Source organism: Ostrea edulis, chromosome 7, assembly GCF_947568905.1.
Source record: "Ostrea edulis chromosome 7, xbOstEdul1.1, whole genome shotgun sequence".
Taxonomy (NCBI): Eukaryota; Metazoa; Mollusca; class Bivalvia; order Ostreida; family Ostreidae; genus Ostrea; species Ostrea edulis.
The window spans coordinates 43,892,678-43,915,958 of NC_079170.1; the positions used below are offsets into that span (position 1 = coordinate 43,892,678).

Below are 23,281 nucleotides of genomic sequence, written 5' to 3' on the forward strand. Positions count from 1 at the left end.
GGCCAAAATTCTCAGTGGTTTATTTGTATGTATATGCTGTATTGCTGAAAAGCACACTGTGTATGGCAAACTATAGAAACTGAAATGATTTGACAATTTCGACAAATTATATACGGGTATTCAAGGGGTATTTTAATGGATGCTGACCTGTCTACCCAATACAAGGGGGAAACAGTGATTTTCTAATGCATATTTATGAAATATATTTAAAATGTTCAAGAATTACATCTCTGCCGTCTATAACATACTGTGATTGTAAAACTGGTATATTACATGGACAGCATCACTGATCCCATTGATATGAATTTGAAACTATTTGCTTTCATCTACAAGAGTGGTATAAAGATATCTACTTATTTTTGTACGTTAGCCAACAATGCAGATGGATGCCTTTTCATTCAGTAACATCTCATATATCTCTTCTTTTACTTACCGGTATTTCAAATTGTGCATCTTTTTAAAAATAAGTAATAGTTTTCTCCTGTAAAAAAATATTTTAGATCTGATGCGTATTTCGAAAACTATTAAGACTATTTACTACGTTTTGGGACAACACTCATATTAGGGGGATTATGTATTTCATGTTTTATTTGGAAAATGGGCATATACAGTTTGTATGATAGAATCACAGTATTACTCGTAGCAAGACTGGTCAAAATACAGGTTGAATTGGCAATTAAAATTTTTGTTTTCGTGTTGTGCACTGCAATATGTTGCCTTGTGTCGAGAGAAAACTGCACCCACTTCTCGCATACACAGGGACTTGTCTTCTGGATTGTAGAAAAAAAAGAGGAAATAAACGAAAATATGAATCCTCTGGAAAAACCCCTTTGAAGTTGTTCAGATAATTATGCCGACACGTTTCGGCAATTAATACATCGTTAAGATGACACCCCAATGCAAGTAATACCATATCAATACAAGGCGCGAGAGTCGCCATCTTAGAATAAATTCCCTCACCCAGTTCAACACCCGTTTCTGTACTATAAACAAACAATTTATTTAAATATCGTAGCAAAATTCGCTGCAGCGATGATTTTCCTAACTGATGAAGCACCTGTCGCCAGGTGACACACATTCCATCAAAGAAAAACACACACGATTTCAACTATTTTGAGGGCCCTCAAGTTATTAATGATATTAATTTCAACTTCGACTGTTCAGTCGAGCCATGACGCCTGGAGACCTATTTGTTTTATATCTTTATATATATCTTACAAAACTCAACAACTTTTATTCTACATATCTTATCCAAAGCTTCGTGAGAAAAAAGTGTATCATTGTAACAGAAATTCAATGGTTCAGGGGAGACATGTGGCCCACTGGCCCACAGGCCTATTTCTTGATATGGCTCGAAAGATCTCAACAAACTGCACAACGTTTGTTATATATGTCTAAACAAAATATTTACAAGTAAAGAGTTATTATTTAAAACGTGCTAAAACATTTGACACTTTTTAAAACTCCATTTTCGACCCCTACCGAGATTTCATACTAGGCACGTCCGGACATTTTGAAAACCCAGGTGCACAACTACAACATGTCGTCTAACATCACTGAAAATTTCAGCACTCTAGCTTTTATCATTGTTCAGATTTTGAAGCAAATCGACCAAGCCATCTCCGAGAAATCTTCTGCACAAAATCGGTAAGGAAAAAAAAAGAATAATAACTAGATGCGATCTCGTTGCGAGCAACGAATGTGTCTTCCGTCCAATTTTAGATGTGATGAGATAAGAATTTGACTGAGATTTTCATTTATAAATAATGATACAAATATATTGTCTAGACGTAAAATTTAGCTTCGGTAATGTTTTACAAATATTGATCATTTAAGTGTTATAAATTAAAGACTCTCTGCCCCTCTCGGCCACTAATTAAAGGGGTCAGCCTTTTTTTTTCGAGAAAATTTTTAATAATGTTATATACTGCGATACAAATTAGATTGATCAGGCGAGTCATGTCGCCCGGAGGCCTATTTTTGGATATCATTCTAGATATATCTCGCAAAACTGAACAAATTTTGTTCTACATGTCCTATCAAAATTTTCTTGAGAAAAAAGTTATTTATTGTGGCATTTATCATATTGTTAAGGCGAGTCATAAGGCCCTTCGACCTTTTTCTTGATATTGTTTGAAAGATCTTGCAAGTGGTCCCGTGTCTCTATCTATATTAATATAAAAGTTATAGGCTTAGATAATGATATTGCAGACTTTCATGGGCAATGACTATGGTTAAGGGTTTTCGTATCCCTTTGATTAATTTTTCTATGCAAGAGGGTTTTACTGTGAATTCATTAGCGAAGTTTTTGTGTCTCTATGACTTTCCATTAAGTAGGCGTAGCGATAACAAGGTTTTCAACGTGAGTCTCCGAAATTCACAGAAGGGTCAACGTTCAAAGTTATAATGCATACAATCAAAACTAATCAAGAAGTCAATACTTACCCATATAATATTTCACCGCTATCTTAGCAGGAAAGATAGTATAAAATGTGCTATTTTTTCCTCCTTTTTGATGACTCTGACCTTGACCTAATTTACAAGGTCAAAAGTCAACAATCCTATTTCAGCTGATCCCATCTTTCTACGACAAACCGTTCTCAAGTGCGACATGTTTTACGAATAAATCACAAAATATAAAAAGACATTAACTCCCTTTCGGGGACACCGAATCCCTTCATTTGAAATTCTTCGATTTTGCTAATTACCCTCTATGCTTTAGAAAAGGTTTCATCCTCCTGTCATGTACGGTCAAAACGTAGAAGAAATAACAATGATTTCTGCGAAAGGTCCAATAACTCCGTAAGGGGTCAAAGTTCAATTACGCAGGGTGAACTGTATTCGTTTCACAAGAAGTACTAGGTGATGGACTATAAAGTTTTTCGATAAGTTTTATGGCAAAACAAAATTTTACGGCAGGAAAATAATAAACAGAACAATATCAATAGGACTTTCCACAGGAAGGTTGAAAGCCTTAATAAGAAAAGTGAAAAAGAAACAATAGAATAGAAGGGTCTTCCGCTGAAGACGGAAAACCCTAATAATAATAATTAATCTTTCTTCCTAACAGATGTAAAATGCACTATTTCACAGAATCTATCTAAATCCTATTCATTGTACAAATAAAATCATTGGTGACGACAGAGTTTCATCAGTCAAATTTATTTTCACAACATTCACACTTCTGAGAGAGGGCTTCACATTGGTAAATACAGGGGAGGTATATGTTTGGTACGGAGATGGATAGACGGAATTAGAGAGATGCTGATATCCTGCATATTCCCCATAAGCATGCGAACTTGGATGCTAAAAGAAAAACTCTTCAGAAGATTTACTACTTGTATTGATGTAGGAGACGGTCGTCTTTGCTGGCCGGACAATTACTCGAACATGGTTTGTCTTTTTAAAGACTTTGATGCAGACAAATAACACAATGGCGATGAAAAAGATAGATCCTATAACACTGCCTACCACAGTCCCGGTAATCGTGCCTGCCGAATTTTCCCTGTAAGAAAAGAAAAGGAGATTAATTTATTTAATCAAAAAATTAAAGATACACAGACTATTGACAAAAGACAAAAACAAAAGTGAAATAAAAATATGGTAAATTAACAGCATAGTGATATATCGCTTTATTCCTTTATTAGAAAAAAAAAATGAAATTACTGGCATTTTTCTCCAGTAGAACAAAATCAAAGCAAGACTTATATTAACTATCGGAATAAGTCATACCCGACTAACGTATATATGTAACAGGATAATAGTAAAGCAAAAGAGAAAAAAACCCACTAAAATCCTTTTTAAAATGCGCACACATTAAAATATCTCACCCACTGTTGTAATAGTAATAGTAGTAGTAGTAGTAACAGTGGTATGCTGTGCGTCTATAATAGTATCTGTAGTAGCAGTAGCTGGCACACTTAACTGGACTCATATCTGAAACTTAAATAAACGCAATGTGTCTTAACGCCCATTAGAATTTCATTTGATTTTTTTTAAGTTGAATTTGAATTATGTTTCCGTGAAAAAAAAATGACCAAAATAATGATGCCAGTTTACAGGAGTTATTATACTTACTGATCAAGAGGAAAACTTTTAAAACCGAAAAACATATGTTATTCTTAATCTCGATAGCCATGTTTTTTTTTTTTTTACTTCTTCCGAAATTAACAAGTTCCGTTTGGTATGAATTAACAAGTTCCGTTTGGTATGAATAAGCTTTTGCAAATGTTCAGGTTCGTTCTATGTCTTCAGTATAAATAGTATACAACTTGTCGTCATTTTGATGTATATTTAAAAAAAATCAAACATAGACGTTTATGTTGTCAAAATGAATATTCATGATATAGACAAGGTATACGATACAACCCGTGAAATTGACCATAAAAACCATTCTCGTTCGTTTCTACACACCGCGATATTTCAAACCTGCATGTAACCATTGCGAATAATTTCAGTTATGACTCACTAAATACCCAGTTTTTTCCATTAGTTGATAATACTTACCACATCAATCCCTCCTATTACGAAAATATCTAAACCCAACAACAAAAGGAAGGTATAAAGAATTGCATCACCGTGTTTGTTTTATAGAAGTTCGTACCTGCGTTATCTAGCATTGTCAATGTTTTTTGGAAGTATATTATTGATTTCTACATTGAAGGAGATATATATCATCCAAATTAAAAAGAAAAAAGGATCATAGTGTTTGTTACTGGGATAAAATATAAGAAACTTGGCCTTTTGTACTTAAATTTACACACGATTTATTCACATTGTGTCGATTTGTCAACACAACATAAGCAACACGAATTAATCGCTACATCAAATGATGTTGCACTCATGTCTTCTAGCAATATAGATATAAAGTTTAATGGTAGTAGATTGGAAAAAATGACATTTTCACACTTTTAATTCATAAAAATCATTATGGAATTTTAAAGTTAAAACAAACCAAAAAAAATAAAAAAAAAAAAATTAGTAGTATGGTCATTTTTTTCCAAATCGCACATAAACCGCAAAAGTCTTTGATTTCCTCATTTTTTTTTCAAAATGTAAACTCAAAGTAAAACTGTACATTATACACGTATGGATTTATGTATAGCAGCGTAAATAGCGTGTATCCTCAATGAAGTAACAGGGTGTAAAAAGGTCGTTGTGTAGCGATTGGACTTTTGTTTGTGTTGTGTATTACTTGCACTCAATTGACACCTATGTCCTAGATTGTTCCAGAGTATGTTTGCTTTCTTTAGTAGAAAGATTACGTAATGGTTGCATCATTGTCTTTCAAGATTGTACTAGAAAAATCATTTTTTTTAATTATAGATACACTGGCACTCTAATGATAAGAAAAGCTCTGGTTAGACACTGTATAGGCATTTTCGGATTATTTTCATAAGTGGAAACTGGGATTTTGAAATTTACGTGTGTGTGTGTGTGTGTGTGTGTGTTGTTGTTGTTGTTGTTGTTGTTGTGATATTCATTGTTCAACTACCGTAAGTGAGTATTTTGCTATTGTTGCAATTTCTTTTCAATTGTTAATTGCGAATAAAGATTTTTAGTTGTTAGATTCCTCTGTCGGTACATCCTGGACAATTCTGACCCATAACAAAATTAGGGGTTCGTCCGGGATCAGAATACAATGCAAAAAATATTGCATTTCGTATTTCAATTTCATTTTTTTCTGAATTTATTGAATTGGATAGACAACAGAATTCGCCAAGTTTTTTGGTCACATACTTTCTTGACTCGCAGAATGTTCAGCTGTTTGATGCCTTGAAAAGATGAATTGAAAATTTGAGCTCTATACTTAGGGTCAGAGATTAAATCTTCAATGAGTAAACACAATATCAAAGTTACGGTCACTAAAAGTCTTGTAGAATGAAATAGTTTTGAGTCATATGATATTCAAAAACAATCAGTCGAACCAGCAAAAACGATGGAATTTGAATTAGATTTAGAAAAAATAATATTAGAAAGAAAAATTGAAAGTGAAGAAATGAAGATTTAGAAAATAAAACTAGAAAATGAAAGAACTGCTGCTGAGTGAAATAAAGAAAAGGAAAGAGCGGAGATATAAAAGGAATGGGAAAGAACAGAGGAGAGAGAGAGAGAGAGAGAGAGAGAGAGAGAGAGAGAGAGAGAGAGATGAAAGTTTGGAAAGAGGAAAGGACAGGCAAGTGCAATATGAATTTGAGAGAGAACAAATGCTATTTTAAAAATTAGAAAAATCAAAATTACAACAGAAATATGAAACTGTACAAAAATTAATTTGATGCAGCTCAAAATATTTGATTAGTTCAGACATTTTAGGAAAAATCAGTTGATAAATATTTTCCTCAATTTGAAAAAAAAATTGCAGGTTTGGTCAACTTTGTTACAATGTGTTTTGATTGGCAGTGCGCCCGATGTTTATTTGGCACTGGCCATATTTGAGAGTTCAGTATATGACAAGGTCAAGACCGCTATATTAAAAGCTTATGAATGCCCAACGCGTATAGAAAAAAATTCAGAAAATACAGAAAATTTGACAATCAAACATATGTTGAATTTGCAAAAGAGAAAGAATATTTGTTTGATCAATTATTGAGATCAAATAGAATCAATGACAATTTCAATAACTTTCTTCAACTCATTTTAGTAGAGGAGTTTAGGGAATGTGTTCACCAAGATTTGAGAACATATATAGAAGATAATAATGTTATAACTCTTGAGGAAGCCTCGGTTATTTAAAATATTATACTTTCTCTTATAAGAAAAAATGGTAGCAAAATCTCAAGCTAGTAGTTCATCAAAGAGAGTAGACTCAGATAAAAAGAGTAGTTCAGAGTTTCAGTTTAGTCCTCACAATGGTTCTAAGTCCAGTTCAAGGTCAAACTGTTCCGAAGGTTCCTCTGGTGTAGGATCGCTTCCTCCTTGTAAGAGAAAATGCCATCTGGTTCGTGAATGGTTTAAGATTAAGAGAAACAAATGACCTTCCCAAGCCTCATGTTTTTAGAGCATTTAGAAATGATAGGAAAGCCTTTGTTTCGTTTTGTTCTCACACTCCTGTTGTGCAGGGTTCGAAGCTCAGTTCTTTTAATTCTATGGGGGATTATAAGCCCTTTTTATTTAAGGAATTTGTTTCACTCAATGGCTCAAGTGAAGTTAAATCTGATCAGAGTTTGGGAGATACTGGTGCTGCACAGACGTTGTTGTTAGAAAATGTTTTACTTTTGACTGTGCAGACTTCTAGTGGGTCAGTTTTATTACAGAATGTTGAGCTAGGCGTCATTGATGTTCCTTTACATATAATTGATCTGAAATCAGATGTAATTACGGGACCAGCTATCAGAGGTGTTCGACTTACTATTCCTATACAAGGCATTTGCTTGCTGTTAGCCAACGATTTAGCTGGTGGCAAAGGTATACCAGATCCTATAGTTTGTGAAAAAAACCACTCCAATGTCGCGTCCGATGAAGAAGACTTTACACAGCCTGTGCCCTAATGGATTTGACCAGAAGAAAAGAAGTCGAGGCTGACCATGTTCAACGCCTAAACACAGCTGGTCCATCCCATGAAATTGACTTCAGCCACACTTTCCTGTTTGACCTTGTTAGCAGTTCAAATGAAAACAGAAAGCCATGTAACAGTGATTGTCCATTGAAAGCCAGTGACGATGATGATTCCAATATACAGTTATACTAGGGCAAGGACACCCTTAGTAAAGAGCAGCTACTGTCCGAGCAAAATAAAGGTCCTGATATTATCCAACTAAGCAAGAAGACACTTCCTTCAGAAGAGGAAACAAAAGTTGAAGAACATTTCTATACCAACGATGGGGTCCTTATGCGAAAATGATGCGCCACCGGGTGAAGTATGGCGTGTCGCTCACCAGATGGTGGCCCCACTGATATATCGGGACATCATGGATTTGGTTCACGATACACTCACAACAGGTCATTTAGGAGTCAATAAGACTAACAAAATTTTGAATCATAGTTTTATTTGCCTAAGTTAAGAAAAGAGGGTTCTGAATTTTGCAAGTCTTGTTATGTTTGCCAGATAGTAGGTAAACCTAATCAGAAGATTTCATCTGTCCCAACTCATTATACCATTTGAAGAAGCATTTAGTTGAGTTTTAATGAATTTTGTGGGACTTTTGCCAAACACTATTTTAGGTAACCAGTATTTACTTACTATCATATGTACGTCAACTTGATTCCCTGAAGCTATACCCCTTAGGGATATTAAGGCAAATACCATAGTCAAGGCCCTTACCAAGTTTTTTTTTCAGTTTTCCAAGAGTGCCTAAGGCTATTCAGTCAGACCAAGATTCATATTTCATGTCAGGGTTGTTTCAACAGGTCATTCACATGTTAGGTGTTAAACAGTGTACGTCTACTGCTAATCGTTCCGATTTTCAGGGGCACTTAAACATTTCCATCAAACCCTTAAAACTATGATGAAAACATATTGTTACCAGCATGATAAAGACTGGGATAAATGGGTTCAGCTTGTTTCATATCCGCTAAGAGAAGCAGTTCAGGAGTCTCCGGGATTCAGTCCCTCTGAATTCGTCTTTGGTCATTCAGTTAGAGGTCCTTTGAAATTGTGGAAGGAAAAATGGTTGACTGAAACTAGTGGATTTTTTAATTTTTAAAATATGCATTTAGTTTTAAAAAGATACGTGATCATGATTGTGAATTAACACCAGAAAAATCTTAAGAGGTCTCAAGCCAAAATGAAAGTTTGGTATGACAAAGATGCTAGGGATATAGTTTTAAAGTAGGTGATAAGGTTTTTGTATTCTTGCCTGTTCCTTTTCAGGGTAGGCATTATGATCCTAATGAAATTGAAAGCAAGCTTAGTGATGTGAACTATGTAGTTAAGACACCTGACCGGCGTAAAGAATGAAAAATACTGAAAGTAATAATGGGAGTTGATTTTATGTAGATTTGCACCAGAAGCTTCTTGTATTGAGATTTATTCAACAGAAAAAACACGGAAGTACATTAAAATAAAAATATACGTATAAACGTATGTTGTGTGTCTATAATAATCAACGCGCAATTATTCATATCTACATATATGAAGTTAAAATAACGAATAATGATCAATTTCATAATCCTACACGTATATAGACACTGGTAAGTCAAGGAATTGTCTTGATTGTATTTTACTATCCCAACATATTATATACTGTACTCCTGAAATTGCTCAATTTTGTCAAAATATGTCACTATAATAATATTATAGCACAAGAACATGTTTGAAAAACTCCACACTTAACTTAGTAATTCTTGGGTTTAAGCTAACTTTTGATGATTTTTTTACAAATCCTCTTACAGATTGACATGACTTATACAACTAAAAAAAGTTTTTATTGCTTAAAGTACAAGAAATTGTTCAGTAGCTTGCCTCCTCGATTTAAAAACCGACCATACGCAGAACAATCTGTTGCATATCGAAGTAATGTACCCTTGAGAACGTCATGTTAAAACCATAAAGATTTAACCACCTATAATACTAATAATATGAAAGTCTAAAAAGATGTGTTTTTAAATGTTTTTTTAAAAGTGTTCAAATTCTGACAACGGTGGATGTTTACAAAGTGTAGCTGCTGCAACATCCAAACACTTGATTCCATATGTGGAGGTTCAACATCTAGGTCCAACTAATGTCAGTGAATTTTCAGATCGTGTGGAACGATTTGGTTGGTAAACAGTGATCACCTATTCCAAGTATCTTGGTGCCATCTTATGAATCACCTTATATGAGTAGAGAATAATTTTGTATTGGATGTGCCTGTCAAAGAAATCAGCACTGGAGTTATGTGATCACTTCTCTTGGTACGAGTGATGATTCGTGCTGCCACATTCTGTATCCGCTGCAGTTTTGCCAGGTCGGTTGTTTTAACTCTGTGATGAGCGACCTGGCATGGCACTAAAGCAAATATATGTTCTACATACATCTCATTTAGACATTTGCTATTAGAGTATGAAATCTTATATTCTCACCCAGTTCATACAATTTTCAGATTATTAAACTCCAAAACATGTGTAAATTATCAGCATATATTTTGATAACTTTGCACGAAACATAAATGCATGAAATGCAAATATAAACACCAAACAGAAATGTTTAGTTTTAAACTGTTTATGAAAAAGGAAATAAAGGGGACCACAACGTTTGCTAATGGAGTATTCTATGGTTAATAATGATATATTTACATTTCCAACTATTTTCTTTGTGGCAATCCTTTCAAGCTCCAACATGTTACTTTCCTCACATATACTGTAAGTACAATACGAAAGTTACAGTTTTTAACAGACTTACAAATTCCGTAATTTCGTGATTCCTCCTTAAAATGATTCAAATTGAAAAGAAAAATGATTATAATATCAACAATTAAATCCCATTCCCAACAGATATAAATTTCACTATTCCACAGAATGTATAACAAATGATATTTATCGTGTAAATAAAATCATTGGTGAGGACAGAATTTCATGTGTAATATTCATTTTACCGTGCAAAATTCACACTTCTTCTTAGACGGGTATTTTACATTGGTGTAGTGGGAGTGGATACTTGAGGGTTTCCTTGGTACGGGGGTAGATAGGTGTGATTAGGGGCGGCTGGTATCCCACATATCCTCCATGAGCATGTTGCTCTGAAAAAAAAAGGAATGCATTGTAATGAATGTGACCAATGAATTAAGATATTTAAAACCTTAATGTGGTTACATGTTAAGGATGAATTCTAAAAGATAGAAACAACTTCTAGGAGACCGTTGGCTGCGTTGGCTGGACAATCGTTGGCTGTGCTGACTCTGCTGGACGGACAATCACTTGGCCATATTTTGTCGTTTTATGGATTTTGACACAGAGAATTGTCACGATGGACACGAAAATGGTCAATCCCAAAACACTGCCGACCACATTCCCGGCAATAATCCCCGACTTATTGCCACCGTAATGACAGGAAAGAGAATGTTACAAACATAGACAAAAACGATGTCCGCAGTGTCTCCGCTGGCATTTTTAGAGATAAATCACATGTATGCTCTCAACAATAACAGTGACAATACTTGCCAGTGAAAACCATTAAATAAATAAATAAAATATATACAGTGTCTTATATAAAACAAATTATATAAGACACTCTAGCACTTTACAAGGGTAGGGGTGAGGAATGCAACAATAAAAAACAAACAATTAAATGACAGTATAACATTAAATCTTACATTCATAAAACTATCAAAATAAAACATTACCAGTACGATCAATAGTTAAAGTTTTTTGGTAGAACACAATGCTAAGTATCTAAGGTAAGGTGTATATAACGAACAGTGATTAATCTCATAACTCCTATAAGCAATACAAAATAGATAGTTTGGCAAACACAGACCCCTGGACACGACAGAGGTGGAATCAGGTGCCTAGGAGGAGTAGGCATCCCCTGTTGACCGGTCACGCCCACGGTGAGCCCTATATCCTGATCAGGTAAACGGAGTTATCCGCAGTCAAAATCAAAATAAGTATTCTAAAATGTTAACTCAAAAGCTGAAACAGTGTTGGCATAAATGTTGTAGGCAAAAACTAATAAATACACATAAAACAGAATCACCGATCACACATTAAAACCAAGACGAAATCGGTGGTTTCTTTCAATTGATTCTAAATGTCGAATTTATTTACATTTTTAAGTCCAACTATTCCAGATGTCAACATTTAACTCGAAATTAAGAAGATAAAAACAATCCTCAAAAACAAAACCCACCGGCAAACCAATAGTGTACATGTTGAGATAGATGCTGTCGATGCTGTCGTAAGACAGTGATACACCAGCACGTATGTATACCCTTTACCTTCATTATTCTAGCTGCATATGTCAAGATACATTGCGTATTCTGTTGTCCTGTGGTTATTTAAAGAAAAAACTATTTCACAATTTCTTAAATACAGCTGAAACATTATAGGTGATGGTCCATAAACCGTATATATACCTGTTGCACGGACTATTCTGATGGGCATGTGTCCCTTACTCATCCCAACACCTTCAGTTTTTGATCGTTCAAATATGTTTCGAATCGCCCTCATTCCAAACCTTAAAGCAAATATTGTCTTTTTGTACATGATATAATGCACTGGGCACCAGACTTTCGTTTGTCTTTATTCCATCTCATTTGCTCATCAATGTGAAAAAGAAAATCTGAAAACCTGTTGCACATCTTAAAGTCGCCATCATCCATCTCCCGGAAGATGATTTGGCTTGTGCATAAAATGTAAGAGGAATTCTGGGAACCAAATTGTGCCTCGTGGTGAAAAACAAAATCGTGAAAAATTAGATATTTTCAGGACAGAATGCTTCAAATACTTTCCAAACGATGATTCGACCACTGCGTAAAATAAAAGAGGAGTGACCGGGAGAACGTTTTTTGTAGAAACGTGTCGTTTTCAACCCCTGGTTGGTCCCCAGGATAAATTAAACGTTTCAAAACTACAGGACACCACTTATCATATCGAAAGATTAATTGATTACTTCTTACCCGAATGTTCTATAGAATGTGCGGATATAAATATCGCACCCATGGATTTCAGTTTAACCGTTGTTTTAGGAGTAGTAATAAGAGCAGGATTGTTAAATAGTGGAATGATAGTAATTAAACTAGGAGTAGTAGTAGCTGGTACACTTAAATGTATTCACATTTGAAATAAAAGTACCTAAACTGAAACCAGAGCAATGTACCGTAACGGCTTGTAGAATATGTGCTTCAGATTTAAAAGTTGAATTTTATTTGTAGTCCTATTGCTGTGATCCATTGTTGCATCAAGAAAAATACTACGATGAATGTAAGCTTTTGCGAGTTTAATGGTATCCTGGCCAAGTCACCATAAGGTGGAGGTAATGCTTGAGTTTGATGGAGACAAGCATGGGACAGTAAATTTATTTGCGTTGAATGTAAATCTTCACTGCATTGGGTAGCTGTAGACTGCGTCTAGAAGGGTTTGAAGTCCCCATGGTGACAAAGCTACATGGGTAGATTATATTCCATAACTGGATTAGATCGGGAGCTGGTGTTTTATTTTGAAGTTCCTGTATAAGATTGCTTAGAAAACACTAGATACAGAAAGGCTGAAAGAACACCACTTAGTCTTACTCCTTGAGAAATGGAAAACCAGTAAGAATTCGTCTGGTTCACGGCAACTGAACAGAAAATGATCGTGTAGCAATCGTCAGTGAGAGTCCATACAAATCCTATCACACCGAGATAGCGTAAAGTGAGTGTGGGGCCGTGCCTCCAAACAATATCAAAAGTATTTTGCGACTACTATGTTCTTAGTTATGGAAGATATTTTCTTGAAAATTTAATGAAGCTGTAATGGATCTGAGTCTTGTTTGGAAGCCGTCTGGCTTTGGAAATTGGATGGATGGTAGTATATGATGACGAGTATATGGTTTCGAATCATCAGTATTTTCTCAATTAATTTCATAAGACATGAAAGAAGTGCGATTGGTCAATAGCTGTCAGGTGATTTTTTTTTGAATTTGTTATTTTTCTTCTAGATAGGTACTATAAGATCCTTTTCCCAGATAGCTGGGTTTTTAACAATCTTTATTACTGACTTGAAAAAGTGCGAGATACATGTGGAAAGTGAGGGTCCTCCATATATAAGATGTCCATTTCGAATACGATCCAGTCCTGGTGCCTTTCTGCGTTTAAGCTCCTTCATAAGGTTAGATAGACTCTTTCCCAATACCCAAAGACGAAAACGCAGTCACGGACATCGTTCATATAAAAGACCAAGTATAAATGATGTCACGTTTGATTCACTTTTGCCTCACGTCAACAGACAATTGGGTCCACATCATATTCGTACAAAACTTTACTCTATTCCATTGAGGGTTTTACATACGTTATTTGAAGAAGCTATGACTAGTCTATACTTGGATTTTTCAACACCTGAATATAGACTGAACTCTGTGATTATGGATGTTGCCTACCAGAGGCTCTATAAACCAGCACGGACCATGGATGCTATTTCTTCCAAATCATGCCGTCAGTTCCTTAAGCTCAAATTTACAAAGAAAGGAATAGATGCCGTCAACATAAGCAACATTCTTCGTCATAAAAGGGTTCAGTCGTGTATTCCAACTTATTTCAAGTTCAAGTCTACTCCCTGTATTTCCTACAGCTATACTTCTACTATTGCATCCAAACTTTTTAATTATAAACAAACTTTGCAGTGCTTAGATATAGACCATCTTATACGTAATCCACCAACATGTTTTTGTTCTTCATCTTCTTTCAACTACAGTCCAGCTGGACATGTCATTACTGGTGATGTTGATATAGTTGAAAATGAGGACCTCAAATCATTTATTCTTAAAGGTCCTAAATACAGAGAACCTCGGTCTTTTAATTGGCGACAGAACTTCATCTCTATTATGAGTTCTGTCGAAGATTATGCCAGACGATGGGCTAAATATGTAAAAGAAGAACTTGATACATTGTCAGAATGGGTTAAAAGCATAAGAGGGATATTAAAATCCCGCATTAGACACATGAAAACAAAAGTACGTACCATCTATCTTTCTGTGTTTAGTAAACCAGAAGTGATAAAAGAATTAGATAGGTTACATGAGGAATATGTTTTGGTTCCAGCTGACAAAGCTAGTAACAACATTGTCTTTGTTTGTAAAAAACTTCAAACTTACTGTGCGACTACATATGCCAGAAGTGGTGTTAATCAAATGTGGATTCTAAAAAATCCTAAAGAACTTTTAGTAAACTTGAAATCACAGAATTTTTCTCAAATCAATAGCATTAAAACCCATGATTTTTCAACACTGTACACGACCATTCCTCACGATAAATTAAAGACTAGACTTTTTGACATCATAAACAGTTGCTTCTTTAACAAAAACGGAAAACGGAAATACTCATATCTAGTGATCAGTCATTCAAAAACTTACTTTGTTAAACACCACTCTGATTCCACGCACAAGTACTCTGAAGTTGAAATAAAAAATATGCTAGAGTTCCTCATTGACAATATCTTCGTGGTCTTTGGTGATCAGGTCTTCCAACAGTCTGTTGGAATTCCCATGGGCACGAATTGTGCTACTTTGTTAGATGACCTGTTTTTATATTCATATGAAGCAGAATTTATTCAAAAACTTCTACGTGAGAAGAAAAAATCTCTCGATGTGACCTTCAATTCGACTTTTAGATATATCGATGACGTTTTGTCTATTAACAATGATAGCTTTCATTCATATGTCGATTTGATATATCCCTGTGAGCTCGAAATAAAGGACACCACAGAGTCGTCCACTTCTGCTTCATACTTAGATATTTTATTGAAAGTAGACATCAACGGCAAACTGACAACTCAACTGTATGACAAACGGGATGATTTCAGCTTCTCCATCGTCAATTTCCCACATTTATGTAGCAATATTCCATTATCACCTGCATATGGTGTTTATATATCTCAACTGATTCGATATGCAAGAGCTTGTTCTGGGTATAGTAAGTTTTTAAATCGAGGTAAGCTACTGACAAACAAGTTGATGGTACAGGGATTTCAACAGTCTCGATTGAAGTCAGCATTTCGCAAATTCTACGGTCGTTATCACGATCTAGTTCGTCAATACAACCTCGCATTGGGTCACATGCTGTCTGACGTGTTTCATACCGATTGTTAAGCCGTTCTTGACACACTGATTTGACTGCGAATAATTCCGTTTACCTGATCAGGATATGGGGCTCACGGCGGGTGTGACCGGTCATCAGGGGATGCTTACTCCTCCTAGGCACCTGATCCCACCTCTGGTGTGTCCAGGGGTCCGTGTTTGCCCAACTATCTATTTTGTATTGCTTGTAGGAGTTATGAGATTGATCACTGTTCGTTATCTTCACCTTACATACCTTAGTTGAGGATATTTCTCCCGGAAACGTAGAATATGAATGGAGATTAGTTTATTTCTTGAGTTAAACAAGGTGAAAAAACTCTGATTAAACGTCTTTGCATTCAGTTGGGTTGTACACTCGTTCAAAGTAACTTGCAAAACAATTTACACTGCAGTTAGGATTGTCGATCAGTTTTCTGTCAAGTTCGATGTCTAAAGACGATTCAATCTTTGCTGAAAGAGTAAAAAAGGGATGCAGCAGTGCATAACATATGGTACAAATAAGTGCAGAAACGATCAATGTCATCAACAGACCTAAGCTTTCTTTAGAATAGAACATTTGTTTCATTGTTCATTGTCGTCCACTTCTACTTCACACTTAGATATTCTATTGAAATTAGATATTAACGACAATCTAGGTGTCCAGGTAGCGCAGAGGTAGCGCTCTCGCTTCTCACCGCTGCAACCCGAGCTCGATCCCCGTGATTGGCAGTGGTTGTATGTGAGAGGGTATGGTGGTTGCCCGCTCAGACACATGGTTTTCCTCCGGGTACTCCGGTTTCCTCCCAGATACATGACCCCCAGAGCAAACATCCGTGCATCAAAGGACCCTATTGGAAATAAGCTTTCGGGCTTTCATTGGTTGTCCTTCGTATTTATATATGTATGTTTGTTTGTATGTATGTATATACTGAATAAACATGTATTTAGCAACTCAACTTTATGATAAACGGGATGATTTCAGCTTCTCCATCGGCAACTTTCCATACGAGGGCTGTTCAATATGTAATGTGTATTGTACGACTTCCCCAAAGCATTCGATTCAGATAGTGAAATGAACATAATACATAATTTCAATCTCTGAATTAATCTATGAAATGCGTCACAGTACACTGATTTAGGTAGACCTCTGAGGCACTGACTGTTGACTGAGTCGAAGGCCTGTCGGGACTTTTAACGACGACCAGATAAGAACTTTATAAGTTTTGGAAAAAGGAAAAAGTCGCAAGGGGCTAGATCTTGAGAGTATGATGGGTGTTGCAAGAGGGTAACATTCTCGGATCTAAAAATTGCCCCACAAGCTCAGATGTATGCGATAGAGCATTATCATGAAGTAGACGAACATGCCTAAATCCTGACACAGGGTGTCGTTTATGATAATATTTCCTGAGCTTTTTTAGTATAGCATCTCGGTAATACAGACCTGTGATACGTTTGACCTTTGGCACCGGAATTTGTACGGCTATACCATCACATGAGAAGAATATGGAATAAAGAACCTTCTTTGTGCTTATAGGGTTGTTTGGCAACTACAGGCCTTCTACCATGTTTAGTTAGCCATATTTGTTTCCAATTTTTCTGACTGGTTCGAAATAGTGAACCAATGTTTCATCACCAGTAACAATGCTTGAAAATTGTCTTTTGTACTTGTAGCCGTTTTTTTTTTTTTTTTTTTTTTGGTCATCTGTCAATATAGGCGGTATCCATCTGGCAGATTTTTTGTACTTTCAAACTACGCGTCAAAATGAAAGGCACCCTTTGCAAACTTTTATATAAGATCTAGTTTCGTCAACATTCTCAACCCGTTTCCCAACTATTTTTACAACAGTGTTCAACGACTGGCTCTATTGAAATGACTACAAGTTTAAAATCATGTGTAGCTGAAGGCTCGTGTTTATACTGTTGGAAAGGTATTTAAAAGAGCTATTCATGAGTATCACCATCCATGAAATCGTGCAAAGCACTATTGCGCTGTGGTACAATGCACATTACATATCAAACAGTCCTAGTATTTATGAAGAAATCTTCCATCATCACCTGCATACGATGTTCATATCTCTCAACTGATTCGATACGCAAAAGCTTGGTCTGTGTATGGTCAGTTTTTAAATCGAAACAGGCTACTGAAAAACAAGTTGATAGTGCAGGGATTGCAACAGTCTCGTTTAAAGTCAGCATTTCGCAAATTATATGGTCGATATAACGATTTAGTTTGCCAATACAACCTATCATTGGGTTAAATGCTGTCTGACGTGTTTCAAAGCGATTGTTAGACCGTTTTTGCCATATTGATTTTGACTATGGATGACTCCGTTTACTTGATCAAGATATAGGGCTCACGGCGGGTGTGTGCGGTCGACAGGTGATGCTTATTTTTCTTATGCACCTGACCCCACCTCTGGTATATCCAAAGGTTCATGTTTGCCCAACTTTCTATTTTGTGTTGATTAAAGGGGATATGAAATTGATCACTGTTCGTCATCTTTTCCTTTCATACAGTTCATAATTTTGTAGTTTGCTTACAACTGCTTTTGTCACGCTGGCAAAAAATTATTTAATTTTTATGAAATATTTACCTTCTATTACTAAGTAGTCCTTATAATGTGCATGATCAACGCCTATTACAGCAATACAATGGTTAGAACATTTACCTTCTACTATTATTCCGTGGAGATCCGGCTTAAAATGCCTCCTCGGTACCGCTTGCTGTTTGGAAGAGGCAACTATATGGGAAGGTCCTTCAAATGAGACCATAAAACCCAAGTTACCATGTTATAGCTTGTGTGGCACTATAAAGATTCCTCTCTACTGAAAGGTTGTAAGCGCAGAGCATAAGCATGAATTTTGCAACCCTTTGTCTGCAATTGTGACGTCTCCATTCGCGATAGGGTCGTTATACATAATACCACTACTTCACCTTCTACTATTTAGACTATTACCACATTAACAACCAATATGTACTCCATATATTTGTAGATTTGATGCAACAGCAACATTAGCGTACTTGCCTGTCGCCATCTTAGACTATGGTAACGTACTTTACCCTAGTTCGTTTTTCACAGTGGTATTGCCACATCACCTTGAGTGCACAAGTGAATAAACGATGCATCTGAAAGATTTAATTCAATGTAGCATAATTGAATACCCCTATCTTATGGTAAATACTTACCGAGTATATACATAACGAGTTTGGGTGTTGGCGTTTGACCTAGATACCAATGATACAAACAGAATCTTTATCTGGTATTCCCGACACTGTAAACTGCAAGTCTCTCTTATACATAACCCTACCCCCCCCCCCGTTTACCTACAAAGCTTGAGTAAAGTATGTTAAAGTTTTGACAACGACCTGGCTCTATATGGACATACTTTGAATAATTTGAACTAATCGTATCTAAGTATTGCATTCTGGTTAAGTTTATGTTCAAATACACTGTAGAATGGCAATATCACAATTGACATTGTCCAGAATTTTTGATAAACATATGCACGATGACATAATGCCATGTACATATTTACATTATAATTCTATTCCTGTTGCAGTTCCTAGCCGATCAATATCCATACGTGCATTGTTTACAACCGCATCGCATTCATGAGGAAATGGCTAACAATACAATTGGTAACAATATCAAAAACATCAGAAATGTAAAACAAAATCATTAATTTGATGGACAAATGAGATAGAAAGCCAAAGATGAAACATTAACTCCTGAGACAGTCATGGGTATTGGAGTAAGGAGATATACTGTTTTGTCAAAGTATTAGGGGTTTTACTTGGAAAATGGGCATATATGATGGAAATACAGTAGTATCTATAGTAAGGCTAGTCAACATACAGGTTGAATTGGCAATTAAAATTTTCATTTTCGTGTATGCGCTACTCACAGCCGCCATGTCACACACGTATTAATATTCAAATTGATGACCATGAATGTGATTGATATACCTTAGCGACGAAAACATTGGGATAAAATATCCACGAACGCTATTTCAAGCGCACCCGTTCGTAGGCTTCTTGGGAAGTTACCTCAACTCGCCCCCTCCTCCCTTCACATGCACATTCACCAGGTCGCAATTTTATCGTAGTATCGTCGACTGCCCTATTTCAGTGACTGGTCAGAATCGGTGACCTTTTGTTTACGTGAGCGCGTTGTCGTTTCTGGGTGTTCATTTCGTCATCAATTTCGCCTTAGTGTTTGCAAACATTTTTTTTTCCAAAATGAACCACTAGAAGGAGAGTATGCAAGAAAATAACACATGCACCCCAAAAATAAGCCCATTTGCTTATTACCTTTTGAAGCAAAACTTCAAATTGATATAACGTATACCAAAAGTCTAGAAAGCTACACTATGTTATTTTATTCATTTACGTTTAGTTGCACATTCCTCCTGTATATATACGTTTTAACAGTAACAAACTTTTGACAAGCCTATATTAACAATGGTCACCGAAATAGGTGACGTCACCGTTTTAGGACCACAAAGTGACATGTTTTTTGTTACGGACATATATTCAATTAACGTATCAATAAATTTGGAATTTTAGGATGAAAGCAAAGGGATTTAATTACGTTAAAGGTAGGTTTGCAATTTATTTATCTAATCCTAGTGATTATTGAGAAAATCGCGGTTTATCATTAAGGTCACCGAAACTGGTCAGTCGTCGATATAAATTGGCGAATATTAAATAAGATTGATGATGTATTGATAAAACATGTAGCCAGAATAAAAACATCAAGCAATACTAAAGTTACATGTAATTACCACGTGGGCCCGTGTGACCTTCGTAACAGTTTCCGTTTTCCGTAACATCGTGAGTCTGTGTATATCCAACCTTAAAATGACTCAATTTGAAAACACACAAATAATAATTATAATCAAATACACAAAATTATAATAAAGATAATAAAATTCCTTATACAGCAGATATGAGTTGCACTATTTCACATAATCTATCTAAAAAGCTATTTATTGTACAAATATGATCATTCGTGACGGCAAAATTTCACATGGTAGATTTATTTTCACAACTCAACATTTCACATTTCTTAGAGGAGGTTCACATTGGTTTATGTAGTGATAGTGGATATTTAAGGGTTTCCTTGGCATGGAGATGGATATATATAGGAGGGGGTTATCCCACATATCCTCCATAAGCATGTAAAACATGGGTGCTAAAAGAGGAACTCTGGAGTAGATTGACTGCTTGTATCACTGTAGAAGATCACTGCCTGCGCTGGCCGGACAATCACTCGACCACGGTTCGTCTTTTTAAAGACTTTGACGCACACAAATATCATAATAGACACGAAAAGGATAGATCCTACAACACTGCCGATCACAATACCGGCAATCGTGCCTGCCGTCTTCTCCCTGTAGGAGAAAGAAATTATATTAATTGATTCAATAAAAAAAAAAAATACACACACATGTTTGACAAAAGAAAACAAATGATGATTCAACAGCGTGGTAAAATGTCCCTTTATGCACTTATATAAAAAATAAATAAAAATCATACAGTGGAACAAAATCATTGCAAGACCCCCCCCCCCGCCCCCTCCAAAAAATATGGAAATCTGTCGTAACTGGTAAAAGAATATATATTTATACCAGGTTAATAATGATTAAAAAAACCCACACATACACACAGAGAATCCTTTAAACAAAAGGCACACACATTAAGATAGCTCACCTACTGTTGTAGTTGTAGTAGTTGTAGTAGTAACAGTAGTAGCTTGCATGTCTATACTAGTAATTGTAGTCGGTGTAGCAGTAGCTGGCACACTAAACTGCAATCAAATCTACAATAAAAATCAACACAATCGTACAACATGGTAGCATATATTCTAATGGGCGTTAAAACGTCCGTTAGAATGTATGCTTTAGTTTTAGAAATTAAGATTGGATTATATTTCATTGAACAAAACAAATGTTCAAAATAAAGTCGGCAGTTAGCATATATCATGTTACTTACTGGTCAAGAAAAATACATTCATAACCAAAAAAAATCGGGGTTTTTTTTCATCTCGATACCCATGCTTTTTCTTCCGAAATTAACAAGTTCCGTTTGGTATGACTAGGCTTTTGGAACTGTTCGAGTTTGTCGTACGTCTTCAGTATACATGGTATTTAAATTGTGGTCATTTTGATATTCAAACAAAAAATCACCCATCGACGTTAATTTCAAAATGAATATTCATAATTTAGACACCGTGTATGCTACATGTACAACCAACGTTCATTCATTATTTACCGCATTCCATCGACGGAAAGTTAATCCTCTCTGTATTAAACTGTTGCGGGTTTTTTTTCACTACTTGGCTTGGGGGGGGGGGGGGTATTTTTGCTTTGTGTTTTGATTTGGTTTTTCCCTTTTCTTTCGTATTATTACTATTACATTGTTCTACATACTTAAATCTCAGAAAGGCATGTCGTGCTAGTATAGGTTGTAACACCACATTATCAAATTCATCATGTATTATTTTTTTTATCAACGAAATGCCCTAGAGAAACCGCCAAATTTATACAGTCAGGTTATATTTACAAACTGTCTTTGATAAACAGAAAACGCTAGGCGTAATTATTGTATTTGTATTGCTATTATTCCTTTAAATAGGTCCGATGGGGCGGGTGTTTTGAATCCGTATTCAAATACACGAGATGTATGTATGATAAAACATGTCACTATTATAAATTACTCACTTAATTACTTACTTACATAACGGGACTTCAAGGGGTCATAGTTATACCGCTGTTGGGAAAACTACCTGTATGTTATAACTGAAAGCAGGTTTGAATACTATATTTTTCCTCCAATGACAGTTACTTCGAGTAGATAGAATCAGGTTGAAAAATACAATTTAAATCTTATATGTTTATGAAATGAAATTTTCGCAGTATTTCAGAACGAATATATATATATATATATATATATATATATATATATATATATATATATATACTGATAGAAGAATGCAAAATAAGTCAGATTGAAAAGAAGTTCATCTGATAGGAAAATACAAAAACAAGCTGCGTCAAAGTAAGATAGTTCGAGTTTCACAAATAGTTGTGGATATAAGTAATCCCTATTTTTTTCAAAAACCCATAACATCACACGAGGATCGATTTACCTTCAATATGAAAAAGAAAATTTTTTAAAAGTATCACTTATCGAATTTATTGTTGTATTGCAAAACAGAAGTGTCGGTGAGATGTGTATGAATTTTCTCATAATCAGTTATTCCATATGAAGGTATATCGCATATATATATATATATATATATATATATATATATATATATATATATATATACATGTATATGTGTGTGTGTGTGTGTGTGTTATCCGTATAATCGACAATGAAAAACATAATTTGCTTCAGAGATTGAGGCAGTGCGATTAAAGTTTTTTATTGTCTGTGATTATCATGAGTTACATGCACTGGGATTTAGAAAGTTTAATTAGTCAATCTGTATAACGCTCCCTCTATTAGAAATTCATTTGAAACTAGAGTGTAGAAAATATTAGTTATATGTGATAGTCAAAAAGATCTATACCTTGAAAGTTCTAACTTTCAAGGTCATGATTTACGGTGTA

The 23,281-nt window shown here is 35.3% G+C and overlaps 1 protein-coding gene across 1 annotated transcript; it reads right to left on the reverse strand.

Annotated features, from left to right (window-relative positions):
- Positions 1-2,875: 2,875 nt before the first annotated feature.
- Positions 2,876-4,253, reverse strand: LOC125656234 (uncharacterized). Its single transcript, XM_048886853.2, has 3 exons — positions 4,078-4,253; positions 3,831-3,942; positions 2,876-3,505 (listed from the first exon to the last, which is right to left on the reverse strand). The coding sequence occupies exons 1-3, from the start codon at positions 4,136-4,138 to the stop codon at positions 3,307-3,309; spliced, it is 372 nt and encodes a 123-aa protein (XP_048742810.1). The 5' UTR covers positions 4,139-4,253; the 3' UTR covers positions 2,876-3,306.
- Between the last annotated feature and the right edge of the window lie 19,028 nt (positions 4,254-23,281).

What these genes read in the sequence shown, in the direction of transcription:
- LOC125656234 (XM_048886853.2), bottom strand. Translation starts at nt 4,138, where the DNA reads ATGGCTATCGAGATTAAGAATAACATATGTTTTTCGGTTTTAAAAGTT. An exon ending in AAAAGTTTTCCTCTTGATCA is followed by an intron (nt 3,943 to 4,077) that starts GTAAGTATAATA and finishes CGTTTATTTAAG; the next exon opens with TTTCAGATATGAGTCCAGTT. An exon ending in TATTACTATTACAACAGTGG is followed by an intron (nt 3,506 to 3,830) that starts GTGAGATATTTT and finishes CTTTTCTTACAG; the next exon opens with GGAAAATTCGGCAGGCACGA.